General features: G+C 42.0%; 2 protein-coding genes across 5 annotated transcripts in view; one reads left to right on the top strand and one right to left on the bottom strand.

The window, feature by feature from the left end:
• Positions 1 to 10438, top strand: part of LOC139600286 (complement C4-A-like) — a 53009-nt gene extending 42571 nt beyond the window's left edge. For all 4 annotated transcript variants that reach the window (XM_071448363.1, XM_071448364.1, XM_071448366.1 and 1 more), the window contains 8 exons: positions 1267 to 1354; positions 1965 to 2039; positions 2663 to 2771; positions 3743 to 3832; positions 4241 to 4333; positions 5049 to 5132; positions 8879 to 9011; positions 10101 to 10438. In XM_071448363.1, coding sequence (XP_071304464.1) covers positions 1267 to 1354; positions 1965 to 2039; positions 2663 to 2771; positions 3743 to 3832; positions 4241 to 4333; positions 5049 to 5132; positions 8879 to 9011; positions 10101 to 10239 — 811 coding nt within the window. In that variant the 3' untranslated portion in view covers positions 10240 to 10438. The remainder of the gene's footprint in view (positions 1 to 1266; positions 1355 to 1964; positions 2040 to 2662; positions 2772 to 3742; positions 3833 to 4240; positions 4334 to 5048; positions 5133 to 8878; positions 9012 to 10100) is intronic.
• A 1223-nt stretch (positions 10439 to 11661) lies between these two features.
• Positions 11662 to 21481, bottom strand: STOML3 (stomatin like 3). The gene is made up of 7 exons (XM_071448367.1): positions 20740 to 21481; positions 17887 to 17990; positions 17195 to 17267; positions 15894 to 15976; positions 13983 to 14186; positions 12871 to 13005; positions 11662 to 12459 (listed from the first exon to the last, which is right to left on the bottom strand). Exons 1-7 carry the CDS (start codon positions 20819 to 20821, stop codon positions 12259 to 12261), a joined length of 882 nt encoding a protein of 293 aa, XP_071304468.1. The 5' UTR covers positions 20822 to 21481; the 3' UTR covers positions 11662 to 12258.
• Between the last annotated feature and the right edge of the window lie 2366 nt (positions 21482 to 23847).

Consider the following 23847-nt stretch of genomic DNA (forward strand, 5'->3'; position numbering starts at 1 on the left):
CTCATAAAAAAAGGGTGGCTAATACAACCTAGGAGAAAAGAGGAGACAGATGGGATATTCTGTTGTGACAAGAAGTTGGCAAGGGCAGAAGTAGGAGAAAAAAAACCCTCCTATGCAGCATAACACTGAAACACCTGTCTTTTCTCCCATTTACAGTCTGGCATTGGTCTCAGAAGCACAAAATTGTGTCTTTCCTATCTATTCTAGAGAGGAGAAGGATGGAAGAAGCAGGTTGTTCTCTCCAGTAGAATTTTGGTTTTCCACTGACTTTTGTCAAAGCCTTAAAGACAGTGGTTTTATCTCCTCTTTTAAATAGTGGCATGAACAATAGCAGGGGAGGACTGAAGTCACCCTAATTCCCAATTTTCACTCTCCCTCATTAAACACACATTCAGTGAATTTTTTACTGGCCAATGCACCATCTTCCCCATTAATTGCTATGTAACATTTATCAGCCACCAGATCCACTGTTCTGCATCACTCTTCTGCTGAATGCTAGGTTGAGGCTTAGACAATAATGTGAAATTCCTTGTGGTTAAGACAGAGGAGAAAACTGAAGGCAAGATTTACATCACCATTCTTCCTCCCTACACTGTAGTGCATCCTTTATGGGAAAAGGGAGAGTGCCAAAATAAAAAGTTCTGTAGTTCCACCAAGTGTATGTAAAATCTCTCATGTCAAGGCACCCCGTGTGAGTGCAGAAACACTTCATTTCCAGCAATGACACCACTTCCTGATTTTTGAGATAGTGAAAGCTGAAAGTTTGGAAATCCAATACAGATATTTAGTGAATAATTACAGCAATGAGGATTTTTGCCTCGGACAGCAAAGGTGATGTAAATTTGACTTAGTCTGTGAAAAATTTGGATAAATTCATTTCCTATCTCCACTTTCTAAGTAACAGAGAACAAATACTTTGTCAGTGAGTGCTGTTTACCTCCCTGGCTTCAACAATGCTTTTAAGATGGGATGAACTGTCATTTACAGGGGATTTTTTTTTGCCTATCAGCTCCAAGGAAAGCCTATATGAAAATTTCAGGCAAGGCACCTGGGTTTTGGATGACCATTTGACTAGTTTAGATGACTCATTCTACCTCCTGACTCTTAACAAATTAGGCAGATAATTTTCAAATTAAAATCCACTTAGGAAAGTTAAATGGAGTGGAAGGTTTTACTTCACCTTTAGCAAGCCTGGAAAGCCAGACTCTTCAAAGCAACCTGGCTGTTCAGTGCAGCTGTTCACTGCTGACCATGTCCCTTATAAAGGTCCACAGGTCCCAAAGCACCAAAGATGTCCCTGGTTGATCTCACTCTGCTGAGTGGGTTGGAGCCTGACACAAAGGAGCTCGAACAGGTTAGAAGCACACTTTTCTATGCAACATTTTATTTAGCCTTTAGAAAATTTGTCTTTCAAAATCTTTCCAAAAATCTACACAAGAGACATAGAAAAACAGATAGAATAGATAGATAGATAGATAGATAGATTGATTGATCTTCACTATTCTCATTCTAATAAAAATATTTGCTGAATATATAAAAGAAGTGCAAAGTTCGTGGTGAACGGAGTTCAGATTTCTTAGTCCCTTGTAAAAGAAATTAGGGCAAGGCTTAGCAGGGCAGTAATGTGCCCTTATCATATCCTGCTGTCCTGTGACATGCCAGGGCAGGGCATCCTGTGTTTGCAGAGCAGAAGGCAAATAGTCTTTCAGTGGTGCTTGGTGGTAGGGCAAAGTGACAAGGAGATGGGGCACAGTGCTCTGAAAATGTGGCTTCAGAGTTTTGGGCTTTGGAGCCAGCTTGGTTGAGGGAAGTTTGCTCAGTTTTGTGGTTTCAGGGACAGTCTCCTTTAGGGAGGACGAAAGAGGGCTGAACAAAGCAAACTAGAATATGGAAGGTGGCAGCAAAAATATTCCTGTTCTGCTCGGGGTTTGTTCTGATTTGTTTGTTTCTTTGTTTTCCTGCAGTTGGTGACAGCTTCAGACAGGTACATTCAGCACTTTGAGTACAAGGAAGGGAAGGTTTTGCTCTACTTTGGTGAGGTAAACAAACCCAATGATTTTCTAATCCCTGCCATTTCAGATAGCATATAGACTTTTAAAAAATCTAATAATTGCATTTTTGACTCTCCTTTACCTTTCTGTAATTTTTGTCATTTATTGTTATTGAACAGCTCAGTGGAGAGGACAGGAGGATAGGAACAGAGGAAGGGCAGAAGGGAAACACACACCTTCATCTTCCACCATTCTATGTCCAAAGAGATGTAGTTAATATTCAAGTTTTGGTCTTTGGCCCAAGAAAAAAGAGAAATCCTCTCCCTCTCTAGCCAGAAGGAATGTTTTTCATACATGATAACAACAGTGTTAACTGGTGGTCCTGTAAATTCCGCATGGGCATCTTGCATGTCAAGACCAAAATCCAGATAGTGATTAACAAATGGAAACCTCAGGACCCCTAGTCTCTGTATTTTTCCCAATATTTTGGATAATGACTCCACCCAACATCCACTTGAATTGCTTCACCTCTGCAGCCAAAGCAGATATCAGTATTAACTCATCTATGCCATCAGAACAAGTGTTCCACATGTAGCACAGACACAAATATTGAGGAATTGACTGAGGAGAGAGAGTTTTCTCATCAAAACTGTTCTTCCTTTTTCCTCCAGCTCCCAAGTGGACCAGACCCAGATTGTGTATCATTTGGGGCAAAGCAAATCAATCCCATGGGCTTGGTTCAGCCAGCAAATGCCATCCTTTATGATTTTTACAACCCTGGTAAGGGCACAGAAAAATGATACATAACTGCTTGAAAGAGAGTGTCTCAAAAAACCCTCCAGTCCATAGAAAGTTGATTTTGATGTAGTGTGTGAAACCACGTAATTTTGTTTAGTGACGGAAAAAAAAACAGCTTTGCATAACTGTCTTCCAGTTACTTCAGATAATCTAAACAGAGATCTTCTCAGGAATGGCCTAGTATTGCAAAGGGACTGAAAATGTGAACTTTTACACTCATGAATTTTTAAATCAGATTTACTGAGTTCCTGCTTCTCATGATGCTTTTAAACATATTTCACTCACATTTTGTTTTGACAGGCTGTGTCTTTATACATCTAAGATAGACCATGTTGGAGGTTTGACTTTTGTAGTGTGCTTGCCAGGGAAAGCAGTCTTGTTCTTCATTCAAAGAAAGGTTAAATGCAAATCATCCCCATTTGCCAAAGTTATGCAAACAGTGTTTGAAAATTAGGACAAATCTCTACTTTGCCTTAACAGATGGATCCAAGACAGTTTACACTGGGTTTAAACCACTAACTAACTATTGGTTGATCTTGTCTTCTTCTTCTGAAACAGTGCAGTGTTCACTGTTGTTCTATGGTCTAAAGAGGCTTTTAAGGTGGATGGTTTCCAGAGGGAACAAAAAAAAAAAAAGGGGGATGCAGGGAGGGAAAAGTACAACTTAAAAAAACAAATACAAACAAATAAAAAACCCCAACAACAACAAAATGCCCAAACAAAATTTACCCAAACTGAACAAAAATAACCTCCAGCTGCTGCCCAGCTGAAATGCAACACTGTACTCCAGGTGCCTAATCTGTAGGTCTTTGGGAACTGCTGATGTGCATCTGATCCCTCAGCGCTCTGCTTTCTCTGGACCAGGGAAAAGCTGGGCTGCAAACATAGTTTGTGCTGTACAGGCTTTTCTACCTGAGCTGTCCCATACAGGCTGCTTTGTTCCTTGCCCACAGACAGGAGCTGCAGTGTGTTCTACAGTGCTCCCAAGCACAGTGCCATGCTTTCAAAGCTGTGCCACGCCGACGTCTGCCAGTGCGCAGAAGGTAAGGAATGGCTGCATGAGCTGGTCTAACAGAAGAGAGCTAGTTACTTCTAGGAACAATTTACATGGGAATTGTTAAGCCCAGAAAGGACCATTAGAATTATCCTAATGTGTAATACAGGACACATTCATCCTCTAGGGTGTTCAGTATCAAGTTGACTTTTTTCTCAGATATCCAGGATTTTTTGATAGCTAAATGCTATATATGTGTATATATATATATATATATATATATATATATACACACGTGTGTGTGTGTGTGTATGTAAAAACCCTCTATCACACCACTAAGGAAGTTGTTCTGCCATTTTATTCTCTGTTGTATTGTTGTGTGACAATGGATGTGTAAACTACATCTGTCTACATATCCATGCCTATAGAGATGTATCACTTATTCTCTTCCTTCCAGGTCCCTGCCCAAAACAAAAATCAACTTTCAGTAAATCATTAACACAAACCACACGTGTTAGTTTTGTCTGCTACCAACCTACTGCAGATTACGGTAAGGCATGAAAGACAACTGTTGATTTCATGCATCATTCATTTTAATAAGTATAAACTTATCAAACTTAAACTGTGCCCAGACCTCTCCTGAATTGAGTAGGGTTTCCATATGTGGCCAAGAGGCCAAGGAGAAATAAATGAAGGCATGTGCAGTTGTAGTCATCAGGGCAGAGATGTGGGAAGTAAAGGTCTTGGAAAGATGCAGCAGGATGCTGGGGGCAGGAGGGGTGGACATTATGTTACATTATGTTACATTATGTTACATTATGTTATTATGTTTAGAAAAAACCCATGGTGCAGTAACTCATGTTACAGTATGTAAAAAAAGAATAGGGTTTCCATGGCATGCCATAGTTCAGTAGCTCCTTCTGCAGAGCTAGATGAATATTTTTCCCTTTGTTAGTTCACCTTTCTGGCCTCTTCTTTGGATACAAAGTTGCATAAACTTCTGAAGGAAAACTGATTGTGCACCATTGGTAAGTTAGATGTTAACAGGAGGACAGGAAAGAGTGAAAACCTAACCACAGAAGAGATTCCTTGAAAAAATACAAAGGAATACAAACCTAGAGTCTCTTGATTAATAATTCCATGGTTTGTGAGTAGATGGTACACTGGCCTCTGTTCAGACACTTGGTAGAAGCACATCTGTTACTCAGTCTTTGGATGCAATTTCATGTTGCCATCTGGCATCACAGAGTTGTTGTCTGTTGCAGCGTACGAGGTGGAGATCCTCAGCAGTACAAAGAAGAATGTTTTTGATTACTATGAGGCCAAAATCCACAAGATCCTTAAAGCATGTAAGTATCAAAATGTTTTACTCCTTTCATTCACCTGTAGAAAAACTAGGTTGACTAAATGTTGGCCAGCATGAGCGATGCAGATGCCTTCTGCCATGGGAAAGAGAGGTCAGATATATTTCCACAGTAGGCGTTCAAGAAGGCTTATTTGCTGCAAGGCTTGTTTGGTGCAGCTGCCTCACTGTGCAGTTAAGCCCCAGGGTAGTTTTCTTGGTTCACATTGTGCAGTCCCAGAGCACACAAGCTTCAAACTTTTCAGATGAAAATAAACAAGAACACTCGTTCCAGATTCATTGAGTCCATGGTTACAGACTGGAGCTAGTCTAAGATAAACCCCTCCAAACACATGCATAGTGGGGGTATTATGTCTTCTGCATCAACTACTTCATTTTATAGACTGTTGACAGATCCTTAATTTTTCTCATGTGGACATAGCCACTGACCTCTCTTCTGATACTAAATGAAGATTTGAAGTGCCTATTACTCAACTAATTATTAAGCAATTGCAACTCTTGTGGAACAGGATAAGAGTTGTCCACAGTTACTTGCCTGAGGTCAATAAAGACAGGAAAACTTCTGGAACTTCAATTTAATAACTGTGCTAAAGAAACAGAATGGCTTCTTTGTTGGTAGGTGCAGTGAAAAGGTTTGCACAGCTCTCAGACAATGTCCTTTTGCAAGCCTGCCATCCCAGCTGCCCCATGTGAATTTAATCAGCAGCATCAGAGAGCACTGATACTCTTCAGAGTAATTTCTGGGGAAGCTGTCAGGTGACACACCAGACTTCAGTTCCTGTGGTGTCATGTGGTCACCAGTTTTGACTTTGGCAGCCAGAGATTGCCTTTAAAAAGGAACTTCAAAGGTTTTGAAATCTTCCCTCTCTGGAACAGAATAATTAACTCACTCCATCAGTCTTTGTCCAGGGGCCTGGTAATGTCACGCAGTACTTTATGGCACACAGCTTGTGATCTGTGCCCAATGTTCAGTAAAATAAGGTCCATGCTTCCTGAATCCAAAGAAAGCATCGGACATACCCAGGGCTTTCCATATGGAAGGAAATGATAATGTACCTGGTGGTCAAAAAACTGACTGTAGGAGATTATGGTATCCCAATGGAAAGTTTTATTAGTCTCTTGAGAATACCTACAGCATTTAAGGGCTTTAGGGCTCTGGGTCCAAATGCATTTGTACTCACAATTTGCAGGAAAGGAGTGAAAAGATTTTGGGTTTTGGTAGCTGAGAGAAATATCCTTTGAATGTGAAGTTGAAGGGAAAGGATGTCTTGTATTCCCACATACTTGATAATTCTTTTTGGTTTGTGCTGTCAGATGCAGCTTCTGAGCATCAGAAAGCTTTCAGCAGGTTTGGGAAAGGCTGGCAGGAGGCACAAAGATATATGAGGATGAAGAAAAAGCTAGGTGTTGCACCCAAATCAGCCTGTGACTGAACTAGTGTTACTATCTCTTGTATTCTCTGCAGCTCTTCTGAGTGAGGTTGGCCTCTGTTGCCATTATAAATTTAGATGAGAATTAGTAGGGTAAAATCTCATTCTCTGGACCCTGTCATTATTTCCTCAACAGCCTTTGATGTAAAGGGTTTGTTCAGAGGATAGATGGAAACACTTATTTGTGTTTGGGAGTCAGCAAAAGAGAATATTGCAGGTGTGTGCTTCTCAGACTGCTTTGGTTATTGACAGAATTAGTATATAGGCTTTGGATGGCTAATATTTGTGCTGTCCTATGAGCCCTCCAGGAGTCCTTTAGGGGAACAGTATAGCCCAAAAAAGTAGCACAGAATCTTTCTTTTCCCTCTTCTTCCCCCCCTGCTGCCCTTTTTAAACATTATTTCCCATTACAGATTCTAAAACTCTAAGTAAATATTTACCTTAAATTCCACTTGGATGCTTTGAAACATAAAATTTTAAATTCTTTTTAGTTGGAGATTTAAAATTGGAAATTACATAATAACCACTCAAGGTAATGACTCAAATGCTTATGATCCCACTGTCTGAATTGTATTAGGCCATTTGTGAAACATATGAACCGAGAAACACCTTGGTAATTTAAGCCAAATGAGCCATAACATCATCATTTTCTCAAGTAGTTCTGACCCATCTCTGCATTCCATGAACAAAATGAAAATTCAGGACAATATGCAGCACAAGAACAGCAAAAAGGTCTTGGGTTATATGAGAAAATCTACAGGATTTATATTCTCTCTAAAAATGCAGATGTATAGGTAACATATATTAAATTGATGAAGTTTTAAATAGGTGGTAGATAAGGTTCTTAAAGCTAGGTTTCACAGATTAGCAGTCTCTGCCAAATTCTCTGAAATCTAATTAATGTTAGAATATTCTATCTCAGTTTTGTTCTACTTTTAGGATTTTGATGACTAGTCTTTCCATACTTATAAAAATACTCTATATTAGAGCAGATGATGCACAAGATTCTGTTAACTGATAAAAAGACCATAGTGTCATCTACATGTAATTTAAACTGGTTTAATATTGAATTTTTACAAGAAATTTTAAATTATAGTTAGAAAGAGAGTAAGAAATTAGAATATTGCTGCTATTTACTTTTTTTTTTTAATGGACTTTGAAAACCGTTGTTCTAGTTAAACAACATAGTGTCCTCATGACCTGAGACTGCTCAGATGAATAAGCATCTTTTCAGCTCTCATGTCATTGCAGTAACTGAGCAGCCACCTTATCTGCCTTGGATCCCCACTTCTGTAGTGGGCAGTGCAATTCTCAATTAATAAACTTCTGGGCCAGAATCCAGACCAGAATCTTCTAAGCTACTTTAACATGGAAATCACCAGGAGATTGTCCTGTGTATCAGATTCAGAGGGAAGAGCATAAAGGCTGCATTAGCAAAATTCAGGTCAGGTCTACCAAGGAGAGTGCGATTTCAATACTGTCTGCTGCATTGTTGAGCCTCAAAATGTTTGAATTTAGTTTGCTAGCTTTTAAGAGCACCCTGAACCTGAATACTCTGAAATGGAAGACAGCATGTTCTATTTTCCTTGGCTTTTCCTTCAGTCTCTGAGACTGAAGTTAACTTCATAGCGTCTGAAAGGTCCTAAGGTCTATAGGAAAACATCTCCTTCAATAATTACAGCAAACACCAAGACAACCAGCTAAGGCAAAAGTGGCTTACTTTCTATCAGGTCACACTAAGGGAAATGTATCCTACCATAGCAGGGCCATTTATTCACTCGACTGTGGTGGTGTTCGCAGGGGTCCCAGGACGAGGGAAGAGATGAGAATCTTGACTCCATGTTTCAGAAGGCTGATTTATTATTTTATGATATATATTATATTAAAAGAAAATGATATACTAAAAGTATACTAAAAGAATAGCGAGAAAAGGATTTAATCAGAAGGCTTGCAAAGGAAAGGCATGGAATAATAATAAAATCTTGTGACTGCTCACAGCTTTGACACAGGTGGCTGTCATTGGTCATCAAGTAAAAACAATTTCACATGCTGGGTAAACAATTCTCCAAATCACATTCTAAAGCAGCAAAACATGGAGAAGCTGAAGCTTCTCAGGAGAAAAGATTCTAACAAAAGGATTTTTCAGAAAATATGTCTGTGACACTTGACAAGCCCAATTCCAAAGTGGAATATCACCTTGGCTTAGCAGTGGTGCAAATGACCACAGGGGGTTGTGTCCTGTGGCCTACAGTTCTTCACTCTGTTAGAAACGTTCATGGGGTTTTCTCTTCTTTTCTCACAGCTGCAGATGAAAGCATCCAAGTGGGTGAGCACCGACAGTTCCTATCACGCTCCATGTGCCAGTTAAACATTGTCCCTGGCAAACGCTACCTCCTCATGGGGAGAGATGGGCAAACAGTGGATTGCAACAACAAGTGAGTGCAAAATGGTCTCTGGGCAGCAGCAGCTGCTATCATAAACCCAGAGGATACTCAATCTGTTAGAATACCTCCAGAAAGTAAAGGCAGCATCAAATTTCTCAGGGGATGATTCTGCTGGATTTACTAAAATGCAAAGCGTTCCACCCCATAGGCAAAAGCAGAGCTCTGGGGAAGAGCTGAGCCACCCAAATCTATTGGCTCAGTTCCCAGACTTCTCAGGATCAAATCTGGCCCTGGTTCCCCTGGGTTAAAAACTCACAGCTAGAAAAGGACAATGGGAAAAGCTACCCAGTCCATCTACTGCGGATGGCTTAAACAGCTCCTGTGTTTGCGGAAGAAATGTGTGGGACCATGACTAAGAGCAGCTCCCAAGGTTGCTGTTACACCATGCATGTAGGTAGCATATTCTTGTCACTTCTCACTGTCACACTTTAATTTTAAAAAAGGGAATTTATCTGAGTGGGAATTTAGTATGACACTATCAAGTATTCAGGAAGGAAGACATCATAAATGTTTCATTTCCCTGCACAGAACTGGACAAAGGTAATGACTCTGAAAGCTTCTAGGAAGGAGATCTCCATCAAGCTGTGAGCACCACTTCCAAACCTTAAAAAGTCCCATTCCCATCTAGGTCAGTGACCTGCTTCAAAAGAAGCCTGATAGAGACTGGGGTGTCCTAGCAGAGGTTTAAATTCCAACATCTTCTCCAGTTCAGGCATGGAATACTGGAAGTTACACAGCTTCTCATATACTCTGTTGGAACTAAACTTCCCCTCTCTGTCCCACTGGTGGGCACTTGGGCCTTTTGTGTCATTCTGGAAACTAACAGCAACTCAGCCCAAGCTTACCTGACATACTCAAAACACAAGTACAGCCAGGTCTGTCCCAGCTTGGCACTGACACATCCCAGACTTTGTTCGAAGCTCAGTTAACCTGCTGGTGAAGGCAAGTTTCTTGGCTAGTATAACTCTTGATTTCAGAGATGCCTCTCTGGAGGGATGAGTAGATCAGGTATTACACTGTCTCATTGCTCCATGTCAGGAATAATGACTAACCTTCTTTACCTGTCCCATTTTCCCTCAGGATGCAATACTTACTTGATGCACAAGCCTGGGTGGAGAAAATCCCGGAGGGCAGTGAGTGCCGCAGCACTCTGCGCCGGCAGAGCTGTGCTCACCTGCAGGACTTCCTGAGCACCTCTGACAGCCTGTGCCATGTCTGAACAACGGCTCTGACCCTCACATCTCTCTGGGACTGCAGCTCACCTTCTGCCAGAATTCTTCCTGCAAAGCCTGTGCATCCCAGTGGTACCTGAAACATGGCAGGGCTGCTTCCATTGCTGTTTCACTGATTGGGGTGTGAAACATCTTCTTGTGGGTGGGTGTGTGGGTAATACAATAAAAATGCAGTTCCTCTCCTAATTACTGTGCTTATTGTACCTGGCACTGGGGAAGAGAGAGCAGGAATTAGTGTCCTCTTGAGCTATTCTACAACAGTGCAATTATCCTGCAGAGAGTCAAAAGAAAAACACACTGTGCATTGCCTGAATAATGCCTGCAATCCGCGGCAAGGAAAAAAATATTTTAAAAAAGACCAAGACATTTTCACGGGTCAAAAAGAAAACTGGGTGTTCATGGGCTTACCTGTGTTACACTGCTGTAACAAACTGAAAGAGATACCAACTCATGCTTCAACACATCAGCTGGTTTCTGGCTGTAATTGTGAGTCCTGCTGACCCCATGTCTGGATTCCATACACTTTTAAAGCTGGAACTAGGAGTGGTACACTGCGCCTGCCCTGTGCTGGACTCTTCCACAGGGAGTCTTCCACTGGCTTGTTAGGCTGGTAGCTCACTGAGGGCACAGAATTGCTTTTAATTGCACTCTCTAGCCACATGTCTTTCAAGTTTTTCTTGAATTTAATTCAAAACTGCTCTTTTCTTGGAATAAGAAAAAGTCTGTGGAAAATGTTTTGGTAACGCTAATAAGCAGATGACTTTCAGCCACAGGTTTTGCTTCTTTAGCTTGCCAGCAAAATGCCATTTGGCAGTCATGTCTGAAGCAGAGAAAACTGTGTTGGTCACCATCCTCAGATGCTCATACCACTATCTGTGCCAGCAGCTACTGAATACAAATATTTGCCACCTGGACTGCTTGTGCTACACTGCAGTAAAAATAAGAAGTGCCTGTGTCAATGATATGATAATTAGTAGATCCATGATGAGGTGGTTAATTTGGAGTCAAATGATGCTACTGATAGAAAGGGCAACAGTGATGCTCATGTGGCCAAGACATTACACTGCACCAGCACCTACCGAAACAGCTCCATCACCAGAAATTTCAGATTCACAGAAGACAGTTCATTGCTTTGTGCCTGAACTCAGAACTGAACAGCTGTCTTTGAAGGCTGCAAACTCAAACTTAGCATCAGCTGGACCTGGATATCACCAGCATCTTCCTCTCAGCTGCCAAGCATTGCATGGATGGAGGGTAGGGAAGGCTCATTTCAGGAAAACCCCAATGACTGCTTCATCACATATGTAAAGGAAGATAGGAAACCTACTGAAGGCATAAGACAGACACTTAAACTGACAGATGACCTCGAGGTTCACCCCAGCTTTCACATTTATGAAATGCGATTATAATACCTGGTCATACATTCTCTTTATTACACAGCTTATATAAATGTCAGTGATATGGCAAAATACAGCTGAGGTCAGTAAAGCAAGTACTAATTTCTATTAATATAAGATAAAGAATAGGCTGCTGCACTGACATACCCATTATCCAGTAATTCTGCCAACCTTTATGAAAGAATACCTCTAAGGTTAGGAGCCAAATTCTTCCTTTCCACTCGACAAGGCTTGACTTAAAAACCAATGTCTGACCCTTCTGCTGAGTGGAGTATATCAACAGCTCAGAGGATCTTGCCTGGCAAACAAATCACCAAATAATTGCAACACTCAAGACTCTGTGGTGAAAGAATCTTTAAAACTTTTTATCAGACCTAACTTACATTACATTTTACATATTTTCTTCCATTTTACTTGCAGGTGAGTCTAAGCTGGAACTGCTTAGTGTCTGAACTTTGCAAATGCAGTCTCAATGTGGGAGCTCTGTGTGACTATTAAACTTATTTTGTGGGCAGAGGATCCAAACATGCTTCTACTTTAACTCTGCCAGTTTGCTTCCTAGGAAAACCTTTAAATATCTCTGGCCTAGGAGCTAGCATAGAACAGTCTCTATCCCCCTGTACGTTTCTGCCCTAAACTCCCAAACATATTCATAGGGAGAGGAAAGACAATGGTGGAATTATTCTGTGCTGCCACAGCTGTTAATGTTTGCAGGTAACGCAGTGGCAGAGCTGCTGGAGACTCAGACAGCACCATGGAGGCCCTCTGGAGAGCTTTGGAAGAATTCATTTCTCCTTCAGCTGCCACAACCTGCAAAGGAACAGAAATGGAAATGGCATGGAAATGCTGCCCATAGTGGTGAAAATCCAGCTTTATAATGAGGATAAAACCAACTAGCTTGGATACCTGGAAATAGAGGACAAGATGAAATGGCCTTTAAGTTGCTAAAGGGAGGTTCTTATTGGATATTAGGAAAAAAATTAGGTTGTCAAGCATTGGAAGAGGATGCCCAGGGAGGTGGTGGAGTCACTAACCCTGGGGTCATTTAAAGGGTATGTAGATGTGGTGCTTAGGGACATAGTTTAGTGGTGGATTCAGCAATGCTGGGTTTAAGGGTTGGATTTGGTGATCTGAGAGGTCTTGTCCATCCTAAACAATTCTGTGGTTCTCTGACATGAAAATGAAAGCCTGGAGGTGGGTGTCACCTGTCATGGGTCTCACCTTAGCTTTTTTCTCTTGAGCAGCCTCTGCTTCAGCTGCCATTGCCCTCTGCATGGCCACGGGGATCCGGATGTCTCTGATCTCCACACGAGCCACTTTGACTCCCCACTGCTCCGTGGCACTGTTGAGGGTAGCCTTGGGGACAAACAACACACCAGGAAGAGCACAGTGCTGGCAGAGGGAAAGCCACGTGATGTACCCTGCTTGGACAGAAGGACAGGGCAAACCACCCAGCAGAAAGAGGGATGCTCCAGGGGCACCAGCACCCAGCATGGTGTGTGCACAGTGGGTACCACAGCCTCAGGAAACACCTGCTGGGCAACACCAGTGTCTCTGGTGTGCCTCCTAAATTATGATCCCCATCCTTTCCTTAGGTGGGCACTTACTAAACTTCTCCCTTTTACAAAGAAACACTACAGCAAGTTCCTTAAACAGCACAACACGGTAAAAGCACACTATGGATAAGACACAAGACAGCCCTGCAGCACTGGCAAACTCATCTGGGCTCTGGCTCCTGGGCACTCCTGCAATCCACACCACCACCATGACTCTGTCTCTTCATGGTCACTCTCCCGGCTGCAGAGGGTACAGTCTCTCTTTGGTCTGACTATGCCTTGTCTCTGACTGAAATTAGTAAATTGGGTATTGGATTTTTCCTCTGCTCTCTCCCTGGCTGCCAAATCAAAAAAAGAAACCAGATGGCATTTAAAAGCAACTCAATTTTGTGCTCTTAGTTTTAATGACAGGAGATACAAGTCTTGCCTCAATCAAGGGTCTACTCAAGACAGAGCTTCCCCTGAGCATATCTTTCTCCATGTTTGCAGCTGCCTCTGTGCAAGGGCTAAGCTGATTTTTTTAAATCACTGGATAATTTCAGAATTTTAATTGCTTTTTGATAGAGATAACTCTGCTGCAAGAGGCTGGGGAAATACCTTTAGAACAACTCTTTCTGACTCTAAGCAATGAGATGTATAATTAAAAAAAAAAAACAAAAAAAAAACCATAAAGGGAGATTTTGTTATCCTTGTTGAAGAAAAAAAGAGATATTATTTCTAATTTGCTACTCCCCAGAAGATGTCTCCATGCTTATGAATTTTGAGTTCCAGATTTACCTGGATACTGTGCGCAATCTCCTCACGACCTGCCAGCACCTGAGCCAAGCTCTGTGTACCCAGAACGTTTCTCAGGGCTGTCTGTGCCAGAAGCAAGGTGGCAGAGTGGACATCAGTGACATTGGCAACTGCACTGACAGCGCTGTGGATCCTGTAGTGCACCACCCCATCCACCTGGGCAGTAACAGCATCCCTCGTGAGAATCTGCATTTGAGAAATGCACACAGTCACAGAAAGATCCAACAACACGTCCTTTGCCTAGTAAGGGAATTTTTTTTAACCCTTAGTGAGTAAAAGGCATTGATAATTCAAAGAAACTAAGAATTTCTTTTGATTTCTTTGTCATTCCCCCAAAAAATTCCTTCAAGAGAGCTGTCCAGCATCAACAAAGTTTAAACTGGAGGAAAATGCTTTACATATCCTCTAAATAACTGCTTCAATTGTAAGTGAATGTCATAATTTGAATTAATTTCTTTTGCAATAATAAATGATGGCTATCCTCTTCCTTTCTTGTAGAAAGGCCCATTAATGAGCTTATACATTTCATGCAGCTTGGAAGATCTGTGCTACTTCCCCTAAACAGTGTTTGTAAGAAACACATTAAAACAAAAGGTGCAAGAAATTATGAGAAGAAACTGAAAGAAATATTTAAGCATTCACAGAAGAGTTGTCATTTTTTTGCCAGACAAGCTTCTTGTGCCTCAGAAGGCAGCTGGCCTCAGTGGAGAACTGATGATGCTCCACTATCACTTTCCCTCATCAGCATCTTTTGCCTGCAAGGGGATGCTTCACAAGAACCCTGCCAAATGCTGCAGGAGCCTGGCCAAAAGCTGCTAAGCCTTATACATTACAAGCTCTGCAACCATCTTCTTTCTGGCCTCACATTTTGCAGGAGCCATTTTTCATTTCACACCCCACACCCCTGCACCCCGTTCTCTGAGAAAAGGCTCTTTCTGTTTACAAAAAGATAATAGCCCAAAAAACATCTCCTGGGGAACACAGTAGGAAATTCTGGGGGCCCAAAGGGTCTTGGAGCTGCCTCTTCTCCCTCTGCTCTTTGTTTAGTGAAGGGGACAGAAGTGTCAAGTCCATAAGCAGAAGAATATCTCTGCCATGGGACTGAGGTTACACAGAACCAAAACTTGATCAGAACAGGATTGCTCAACAACTCATCCTTCAGATTAAATTTTTCAGTCAAAATTTGCCAACAAAATGCCAGAAGATATATCCTACTTGGATGTATCTTGCTTCCTCCATCCATTCCTGCTTGGACCTGAGTATTGTGGAAGGTTGTCTGCTAATTCCTGCTAATTTAATGGGATTTGTTACCCCTGGGTAATTTGCCTTTCCAAACACATGTAGATGGCTCTTTTGAATGGTGAGCTACACGTCGGATCCAATTTTATTAGGACATTAATTTGCAACTGGGAATTTTGTAGACTGTTCCTGTCTTGTCCTCCCTGTCTCACATTCACACTTGTAACTCCCTTCCCTTATTTTTGACATCACAGTTCTGAACACCAGCTTGACCTGCAATGATGCACCTGCAGATTTTCCTTAGGAGAATCACAGAATGGTTTGGGTAGGAAGGTACCCCAAAACCTCACTCAGTTCCAACCTGCCTCCCATGGGCAGGGACACCTTTCCCTAGACAAGGCTGTTCAGAGCCCCCTCCATCCTGGCCTTGAACACTTCCAGGGATGGCACACCCATAATTTCTTTGGGCAAGAAGTTGTGTTGTAAGCAGCTTGAAATGCAGAAGATACAGCTGAAAAGCTAAGTTCCATGTGGTAACTAAATTCCATGTGGTAGCTCAGTGTGGCAAAATTACAAAACATGCATTACTTTTGATTGTGCCATGAATCTGCTGCATCTTTTGTTCCTGTCTTAGATGGCTGCTAGAGAAGTTACCTCTTGTGGAGGAATCTTACAGGCAACTGTCCTCAGATCAACCTTGATAAACGTATCTGTACATGGAAGTACAAGGATCATTCCTGAAAAATAAAAATTATTAGATGAAACACCTCTGAAACTAAAGTCCAGATCCAGGTATCCTACAGATAAACAGATGGAAATACCCACAGAATTCAGAATAACACCCTGCTTATCACTGCAGCTGTCCTTTCTGCTTACAAGACAGGACAACAGTGATGTCTTGCATTTTCAAATAACAGAGGGAAGTCCAGATATCTGCAAATAATGTGAACTCATTAGAGCTTAATGACCTAGGACTCTTGTCTGGAAGTGGGCACCTTGAAGCTCTTGTCTGAAGTCTACCATGAGACTTTTGACAAAAATTCCTTCCATGCCCTTAATTTTCCCTTTTTAAATCACAAGCCATATATGGTTCATTATGTGTCCTCAGGAAAGACATCACCCAAGTCCAGATTCCTGCACCACATGAGGAACACTGTCCCAAGATGTGACAAATCCTGTGAAGGAGTCTCCACTCCCCTTCACTGGAGAGGGAGACTGGGCAAAACTTCCAATCTTCTATTGTAACCTCAGCACCTTGCTTTGGTGCACAGAGCCACACAGGAGGCCTAGCTGCTCTTTGGACCACATGACTGCTATTCAAGAGGAAGGACAGTACCTGAAAACGACTTTTTCCTGTTATTTCAATTTCCAGTTGGCCCTTTTCATTGCCCAGAGGTGGTAACTGCACCAATGCAGACTCCTCATGCGGCTGGGTTTGGTTTGTGATTTGTAAGCTGGTCCTAGGGAACAGCCTTGGTGTAGCTGCTGAGTGTCCCTGCCCTGACACATTTACCATTTTCAGGGCAGAGGACAGCTAAGGAGCTGGCAGCAACAAGCTGTGTTGGAAGTGAGGTGCAGGGAAAGAGGCCACAGTCACTCAAAAAAGACCATGGCAGACCTGAGTATACTGCATTTCAACCTCCCTGCAGTCTCCTGACAGCGTGTGCAGCATGAACTCATCCTTCTGTTGTCCAAATTGCTCAGCAGCAAAGTCACACCTGGTATTGAGGTTCTCAAACTTCTGTGCTATGACAGGAGGGTGGCTTTATCATCTCTTGAGAAAAATAAACAGTCTGCAGGTAAAGGAACTGCAGCAGAGGGGACCTTCTCATTCCCCTCTATGCTATGAAGAAGGATTTCATGGAACCTCTGCCATTCTCTATGTGGTCTGAGTGCATTGTAATAACATAAACAAACCCAGAGGACTTTAACTGAGAAAAACTGCATGCACTCACCTGGTCCCTTTGCTTTCTTAGACAGGATGTGGCCCAGACGAAATACAACAGCACGTTCATATTCTCTGACAACCTGGGAAAATACTTGAAATTTAGAATTTTACAACTAATTCTATTTTCATTCACTGGTCCTTTAATCTTTAGCACCCATATTAAATGTGAAGAAAGTTACAAATAATATAGGAAGCAACAAAGCTGCAAATCACTTTCTTCATCTTCTACTTGACTCACGATTTGCTGGAAGAACTCAGCTCCTGCCCATGGAAATAAAACAGATCACATATGAAAGAATTAACAGTGGTCTAAAAAGGACACCCCAGAGCTCTCTCAACATCAGCAGCACACTCAGAGGAGTTGTAGGCAAAGGGGCTCTCACCTCAGAGAATCTAATCTAAACCACTTCACTTAGTGCATCACGACTACTGAAGGCCTGGCATCCAACTGATGTTTAACTGGAAGTTTAACTGATGATGAATGTTGAGACTGGAAAAAATTAAGTGAGGAAGTTGTGGCAACACAGAACATTTGTGAAAGAACCTGTGTGGATCTCATTTCCAGAGCACATCTTTGCTACAAACCCTTATGATTCCCAAAATGTGAATGTGAGGTGCCTTGTCTTAACTAAATCAGTAAAAAAGTAACAGCAATGATAATAGAGCATTCTTCATGTGCCTCAAATCCTGCTAGCTTACCTTGATACATGCCCAGATGGAAATAGGAAAGGTAATAAGCACCAGGAGGAATGAAAGTGAAACCAGGATCCAGCCACAGACACCAATTCCTCCCTGCCTGTCAGCTATAAAAAATATAAGGAAGAAGAGCAATGAATGAAAAATTTGAGAAGTCATCCCAGGGATGTACATCTAGCCCAGCTGCAATTATATGGGACCACAAATTCCACAGAAACTCACTCCCTCTTCCTCTTTCCAAAAGAGCCATAAAACACCTAACTAAACATTCAGTTTTATGGCCCATCAGCACAGAAAATTAGAAAAGACTCAGAAAATACTTTTTTGCAACAGGAAAAAAAAAAGGAAAATTAAAGATATTACCAAAGCTGGGGGCTGTGAAGGAGAAATAAATGAATGGGTGAAACCATGAGTATGAAACTGTTGGGTGGGGCAAAGGGTTTAGCTCGTGTGAAACAAGTAGCAAGGTAAATGAGGGGAAATCCTGTTTTCTTTAGATGGACATTTTGAGGAATATTCATGGACCAGTCTATGCACTGGACCATAAACTTCAAAATTAGTTCTTGTCAAAATGCATGCCCATGCATTTTAAGCAGTTATATTGGTATGTTCGGCTCATCTCATCCCAAAATTTCATTCTAATGAAATAAAACAAATATAAAACGAATTTCATTGTTTTAGTGCTTGAAGGGAAGGCAGTAATAAAGTAAGTTATTTCAAAGGTGTAGGGCGGGACTGGAAATTTCTAATACCAAATAAAACTCACATGCAGACAGAAATGAGAAATAGGAGACGATTCAATTTATACTTTGTAAGAAAAGAACAGCTTGTCAGGACCCTGAAACAGCAGGAGGCTCCCTGGTCTGTAAGGCAGGAGCTGGCAGAGCAGGACTGACAGGTTTGTCAGAACATCCCCAGCAGCCCCGGGGCAGGAGGACACACAGCACAGCCCTCCTGAAGCCCCTGCCCCTCCTGGGTCCCTGCGCATGGCTGGGCTGTGCCTGCTGCAGGGGTGGCTCCACTCCTGGGTGGGACATGGGACATCTCACCCTTGGCTGCTCACAGCTTGGCCCGTTCTGCTTGTGAGGCCCCTGATGCAGACTGAATTACTCTCAAGTGAACACATTTGCATTCAGAAGGGCCCTGGTTCAGGTGTCCCTGAGAGCTGGGCGCAGAACTGGTGCACCGGGAGCCCAGCTTTCCTCCTCACTCTTCCCAAAAAAACAGCAATTTTAAATCCCTGGTTGTTCTATGAGGTATCATCAGGCACTTTGCAATCAGTGGCAAAACTGATTTGAGGAGCTTCCTTAAGCAAATTACTGTGCAAACCTTAAGGCCATGTGTATAAAAACAGGATTATTAGAATTTAGTGTGAAAATCTTTAACCCTTTAACTGTTATCTGTTCTCCTCACATTACATTACACTAGTGGTGTGGCAGGCTACAACTGGTACAAAAAATACCAACAGTCAGGTGTGTTTAATCAGTGGAAAGAGATAAGGAAAGTCACAGAATAGGCATCATTCATAATTCTTAATCTGAAATCTGAGCAAATTAATCATGAAGGGCTGTTTTGTTCAGGAGAACTCAACGTTCTCAACGTTCAACGCTCTCCTAATTTCACATAAATGACCAGCTTACAGAAAATATCTGAAGATATTTTTCTCCAGTGACAAATTTGATTATGAATAACCTCCTCAAAAGCAATTTTGGCTTGTAGCATCATCTACCATCATCCACCTGAGCCCACTGTGAAGATGCCTGGTGAGAATGGCACAATCCACAGACAGGGGAATGGATGGGAAGAAATGCCAGCACTCAGCAGATTGATACTCAACCAGCTGAGAAGAGTTAGGGATCAAGATATCACCCCTAACCACCATGGGCAAAAAGCATGCAGCCAAAACTTGACAAAGTACAATTGAATCCTTCTCCACAAGAACTGTCCTAGAGATCCTGATGCCAGCTAATAATGTAGGTTACATTTAGAAAAGGAGAACACAAAATTATGTATTTGAATAAAACTCCTAGCTCCCGCCAAGCCACCACAGATCTTCTCTGAATACCCCAAAGTTTCAAACCATTTAACCACACAACAAATTAAAGACTCTAGAAAAAAACAATAGTTAAGAACCAGTCACAATCCCATGTATCATTGACCTGGGTTTGCCATCCCTGCATATGGATTATAATACTCATAACCACCAAAAACCTCACTTGACTCTTTAGTCCAGAGCAAATCAGGAGCTGCAATGCACCACAAAATGTGAGAGCTCGTCACTCAGCAGTTGTGGAAAAACTTCAAGGTGATGGAATAAGATTCATTTCATTTTTACTCAATGGACTCATTAGGGTACATGACAAACAGACTTGGTAAACAAACTCTATATGTGGGTTTAACACTTGGAAAGCAAATGAAAAACTCAGTGTGGGCAAAAATCTCCCAGGCCTCCTACAGCAAGAAAAAGATGGAGTAGATTCAGTCTCTTTAACCACCACGCTTTCTACTTTAACCTTTCTGCTTTCTCCTAAGGGCTGAAAAATTCTTCTGTCTTCCCTAACTAGATCCTATTTTCCTCTCTCCAGTCCATCTCTCCATACAGAAGCATATCAATAGCTGAATCAGTTTTTTTTATGCATGAGGTCATGTTGGCAGAAGGTAGATGCTGATGCATCCTGGCAGGGCAGCATGAGGCACCTTGCTCTGTCACTTACAGTGGCACATTCTGAGTTTTCATCTCCAGTCTAAGTTGTACATCAAATGTACATCAAATGTACCTTTTTGTTTGATTAATTCTGCTCCTTTTTAATATTTTTGAGAAAAAACCCACTCTCACACACACAAAACAAGACCTACCAATTAGATGTTCTGTGTTCATTTTCTTGGGTCTCTCTGTCTGGGGATCCATCCCCTTAGAGGGAAGCTCTGATCCACTCATAGATGAGACAGCAGCAAACCTTGAAACTGCAGGGCTCGTGCAAGATGCTGAAGAGGGAGGCAGGATGAGAGAAGGAGAAATCCCCTGTATGAGAGTCTTCTGGGAGTTGGTTACCCTGGTGAGGAGAGGATGTTCCCAAACACGTCTTGTATCTCTGATGTAGCTGGATGGTATTCCGTGGCTGTCCTCTGTCTGGGGTGCACTTGGCCCAGCTGGTCTTAGGCCCCACAAAATACAAGCTGGAAATAATTTCTATGAATCCATCACTAGAGATTAAAACACCCACAAAAAATCCAGGAGGATGAAGTGAGTCCTGTGAGCAGCAGCTGAGGTACAGCCTTAAGAAAATGAGGCTCAGGGGAGATCTCAACCCTCTCTACACCTGCTTCAAAGGAAAAGGATGTTGCAGCAAAGTGAGGATTGGTCTCTTCTATCAAGAAACAAGCAACAGTATAAGAATAAAAGGCCTCAAGGTGTGACAGGGTTTAGATTAAATATGAGGAAAAACTTATTTCACCGAAAGAGTTGCCAAACACTGCTACAGGCTACCCAGAGAAGTGGTAGGGTCCCCCTCCCTGGTGGCATTTAAAGCACACATAGTTGTGGCACTTAAGGATGTGGTTTAGCAGTGGACTTGGCAGTGCTGGGTTAATGGTTGGACTCAATTCTAAGTGGTCTTTTCCAGCCTATGATGCCATAAAACCAGAAGGCAGATTGCATGCTGCTCCTCTGCTGTTTTGGGGCTCAGCTGCTGTTCAGATCTCAAACACCAGCATAATAAATAAACAAAACTCCAGGTGAGGTCTCCAAACTGTGTAGAATAGTTCACCACACTCTTCTTCACACTGTCCATCAGTACAGGCTGAGCCCTGTTGATCTGGATAACCTCAAAACCACAGCAGAAGCATTTCAGTTCCCAAGCTTTAAAATTGTCTCCCAAGTAAGAATATTTTTCACAAAATATTTTGACAATCAAATTAAGCACAGCATTTCAGACTAAGCCATTTCTGAAGGCTGCAGCAGCAGAGGGCAACCCTCTAAAAGGACAAGGCTGTTGCTTGTTATTTTAATAAAATATGAGAGGTGGGTTTTTTTAATATGTAATTTATGAGTTTGATATATAGCTGCATTAATTATAGGGCTGGTTTTTGTGGGCATCTGTTATCTAGAATATCTCTGAAGATCTGGCTCCAGCTTCTTTTCACCCAAGTCCTCCTTCCTGCCAGTAATCACCTTGGCCACAGATGGGTTATTCAAAGCTGATTGTTCCCCAGAGAATCCTTTCTCAGTCTCACAGAGGAAACTACATCCCTAAACACATTTCAAATCCCACTGAAAGCCATAAGCACAGCCTGAAAAATCAGGATTGACATGCTCATTGCAATATGCTCCCAAAAATGTGACAATATTAATTTTAGGCTATTTGTAGCATTTTCATCATTATTTGACTTCTAAACGCTGAGCTGCATGATCACACCTCTTCAGGACAGACACTTACTAGCAGGGTAGCATGTGTGAACAGTGACAAGAGAAATGTGGCTCAATTATTTCAGAAGCAAAAACATAATATGCAAAACTATCCCAACAATTTTTTTTAACTCTAGAGCAGAACTAAAGTTAATGAAAATAGCTTAATTCTGAACGCCACAATTTAAACAGCTGCTTATACCATCAAATAAATGAGCAGCACATTCTAAAAGTTAACAGACATAATTGCTCCCTGTTTATTGACAACTCCCTGAGGTGACTGTAAATATAGGTGAGTAAAGCAGATGGTGTTTTGTGTTTGTGTTCAGGAACAACACAATATTAGGGTTTTTTTTCATGTTAACATAAGCAGCACTTTTTTCCTCTTTTCAAAATTTTGAAATCAAAGTCAGGGCAATTTTAATGCTTTCTCCTTGGGGCTATACTGGGGCATGTGGATAACTCATGTCCCAGATTACTACAGACCACTCAGAGATTAAAACACACAAGAGCTCTGGGGCAAAGCAGGTTACAAGCTGCAAGTTCACTGGTGCTGAGCAGCCTGGTGCACTCCTGTGATACAGGGCACAGCCACAAAGACTGAGCTCAAAGCTGCTTCAGCAGAACTTACTCAGAAGCCACCTCAGATGACTGCTTTGGGCTGCTTGCAATTCAGCTACTTCTGCCAAGTTTTATATTTGTGACATAGCTAAAGCCTTCAACTTCTACTCCAAAAGCAGCCTGAGGGCTCAGGTCAGGCATGATCAGGTGCTTACCTGTAAGCACATCATTCTCCAACATTCTTCTGTACCAACAGCTACATTTACAAATGGCACCAGTCCTTTACCATGTCTCTACAATGTCAACTTTCTCTCACTTACCTCATAATCCAGTTGTAGAGACTTAATCCACAGCCATTGGTAAACAGTGCCAATCCCAAACGTATGAAAAAGAATCCGGCAGTCCCCACATGAGATTTGCAAACAAAGTTGTAATTTTAGGTTTGTCTTTTTCTGACCTTCTTAGGCCCATACTACTTTCTTTCCCATGCACTGGGCTTTGGCCAGTCCCTATAGATTTCTCAGCTCAGTCTTTTCCTGGCCCCAGTTCTACCTACTTGCTTCAGGCTCAGCAGTCCCTTTCCCCAGGTCAAAATTAAGGAGACAGGAGAGGACAGAGCAGATGAACAGTACTGTCCTTTTGCTTGTAGGAACATTCCCATATTGCTACTCCTCCTCATGAAAATGGCATCAGCTTTCAACAGCTGAAGGTCTGGAGATGACAGAAGGCCTCCCTTGGGCCACTAGAGTAAATAAGAGAGAGAGACAAAGCTATTGCTCCTCTATCAATACAGAAAGGCAGGCAAGTCGCAAGAAAGCCAGAACATTCATGGCAAGTTTCCCTTCAGGACCAGGCAAACTCCCAACACTCATTTGCAAACCAGAGGAAAAGGACAGAAAATTATTCTGTTTCTCTCCTACTCACTGCAGCTGCAATTAAAGCACTTGAAAGGAACATTGAAACTTGTTTGCAAACACAATCCTGGTATGTTCTTAGTC

Source organism: Agelaius tricolor, unplaced genomic scaffold (assembly GCF_023055355.1).
Source record: "Agelaius tricolor isolate 1412-34295 unplaced genomic scaffold, bAgeTri1.0.p SCAF_26, whole genome shotgun sequence".
NCBI classification, from domain to species: Eukaryota; Metazoa; Chordata; class Aves; order Passeriformes; family Icteridae; genus Agelaius; species Agelaius tricolor.

Coding starts and splice junctions, on each gene's coding strand:
- STOML3 (XM_071448367.1), bottom strand. CDS start 20,821: ATGAGTGGATCAGAGCTTCCCTCTAAGGGGATGGATCCCCAGACAGAG. Junction 15,977..17,194: donor TAAGAAAGCAAAGGGACCAG/GTGAGTGCATGC, acceptor TTTATTTTTCAG/GAATGATCCTTGTACTTCCA. Junction 12,460..12,870: donor CTCAAGAGAAAAAAGCTAAG/GTGAGACCCATG, acceptor GTTCCTTTGCAG/GTTGTGGCAGCTGAAGGAGA.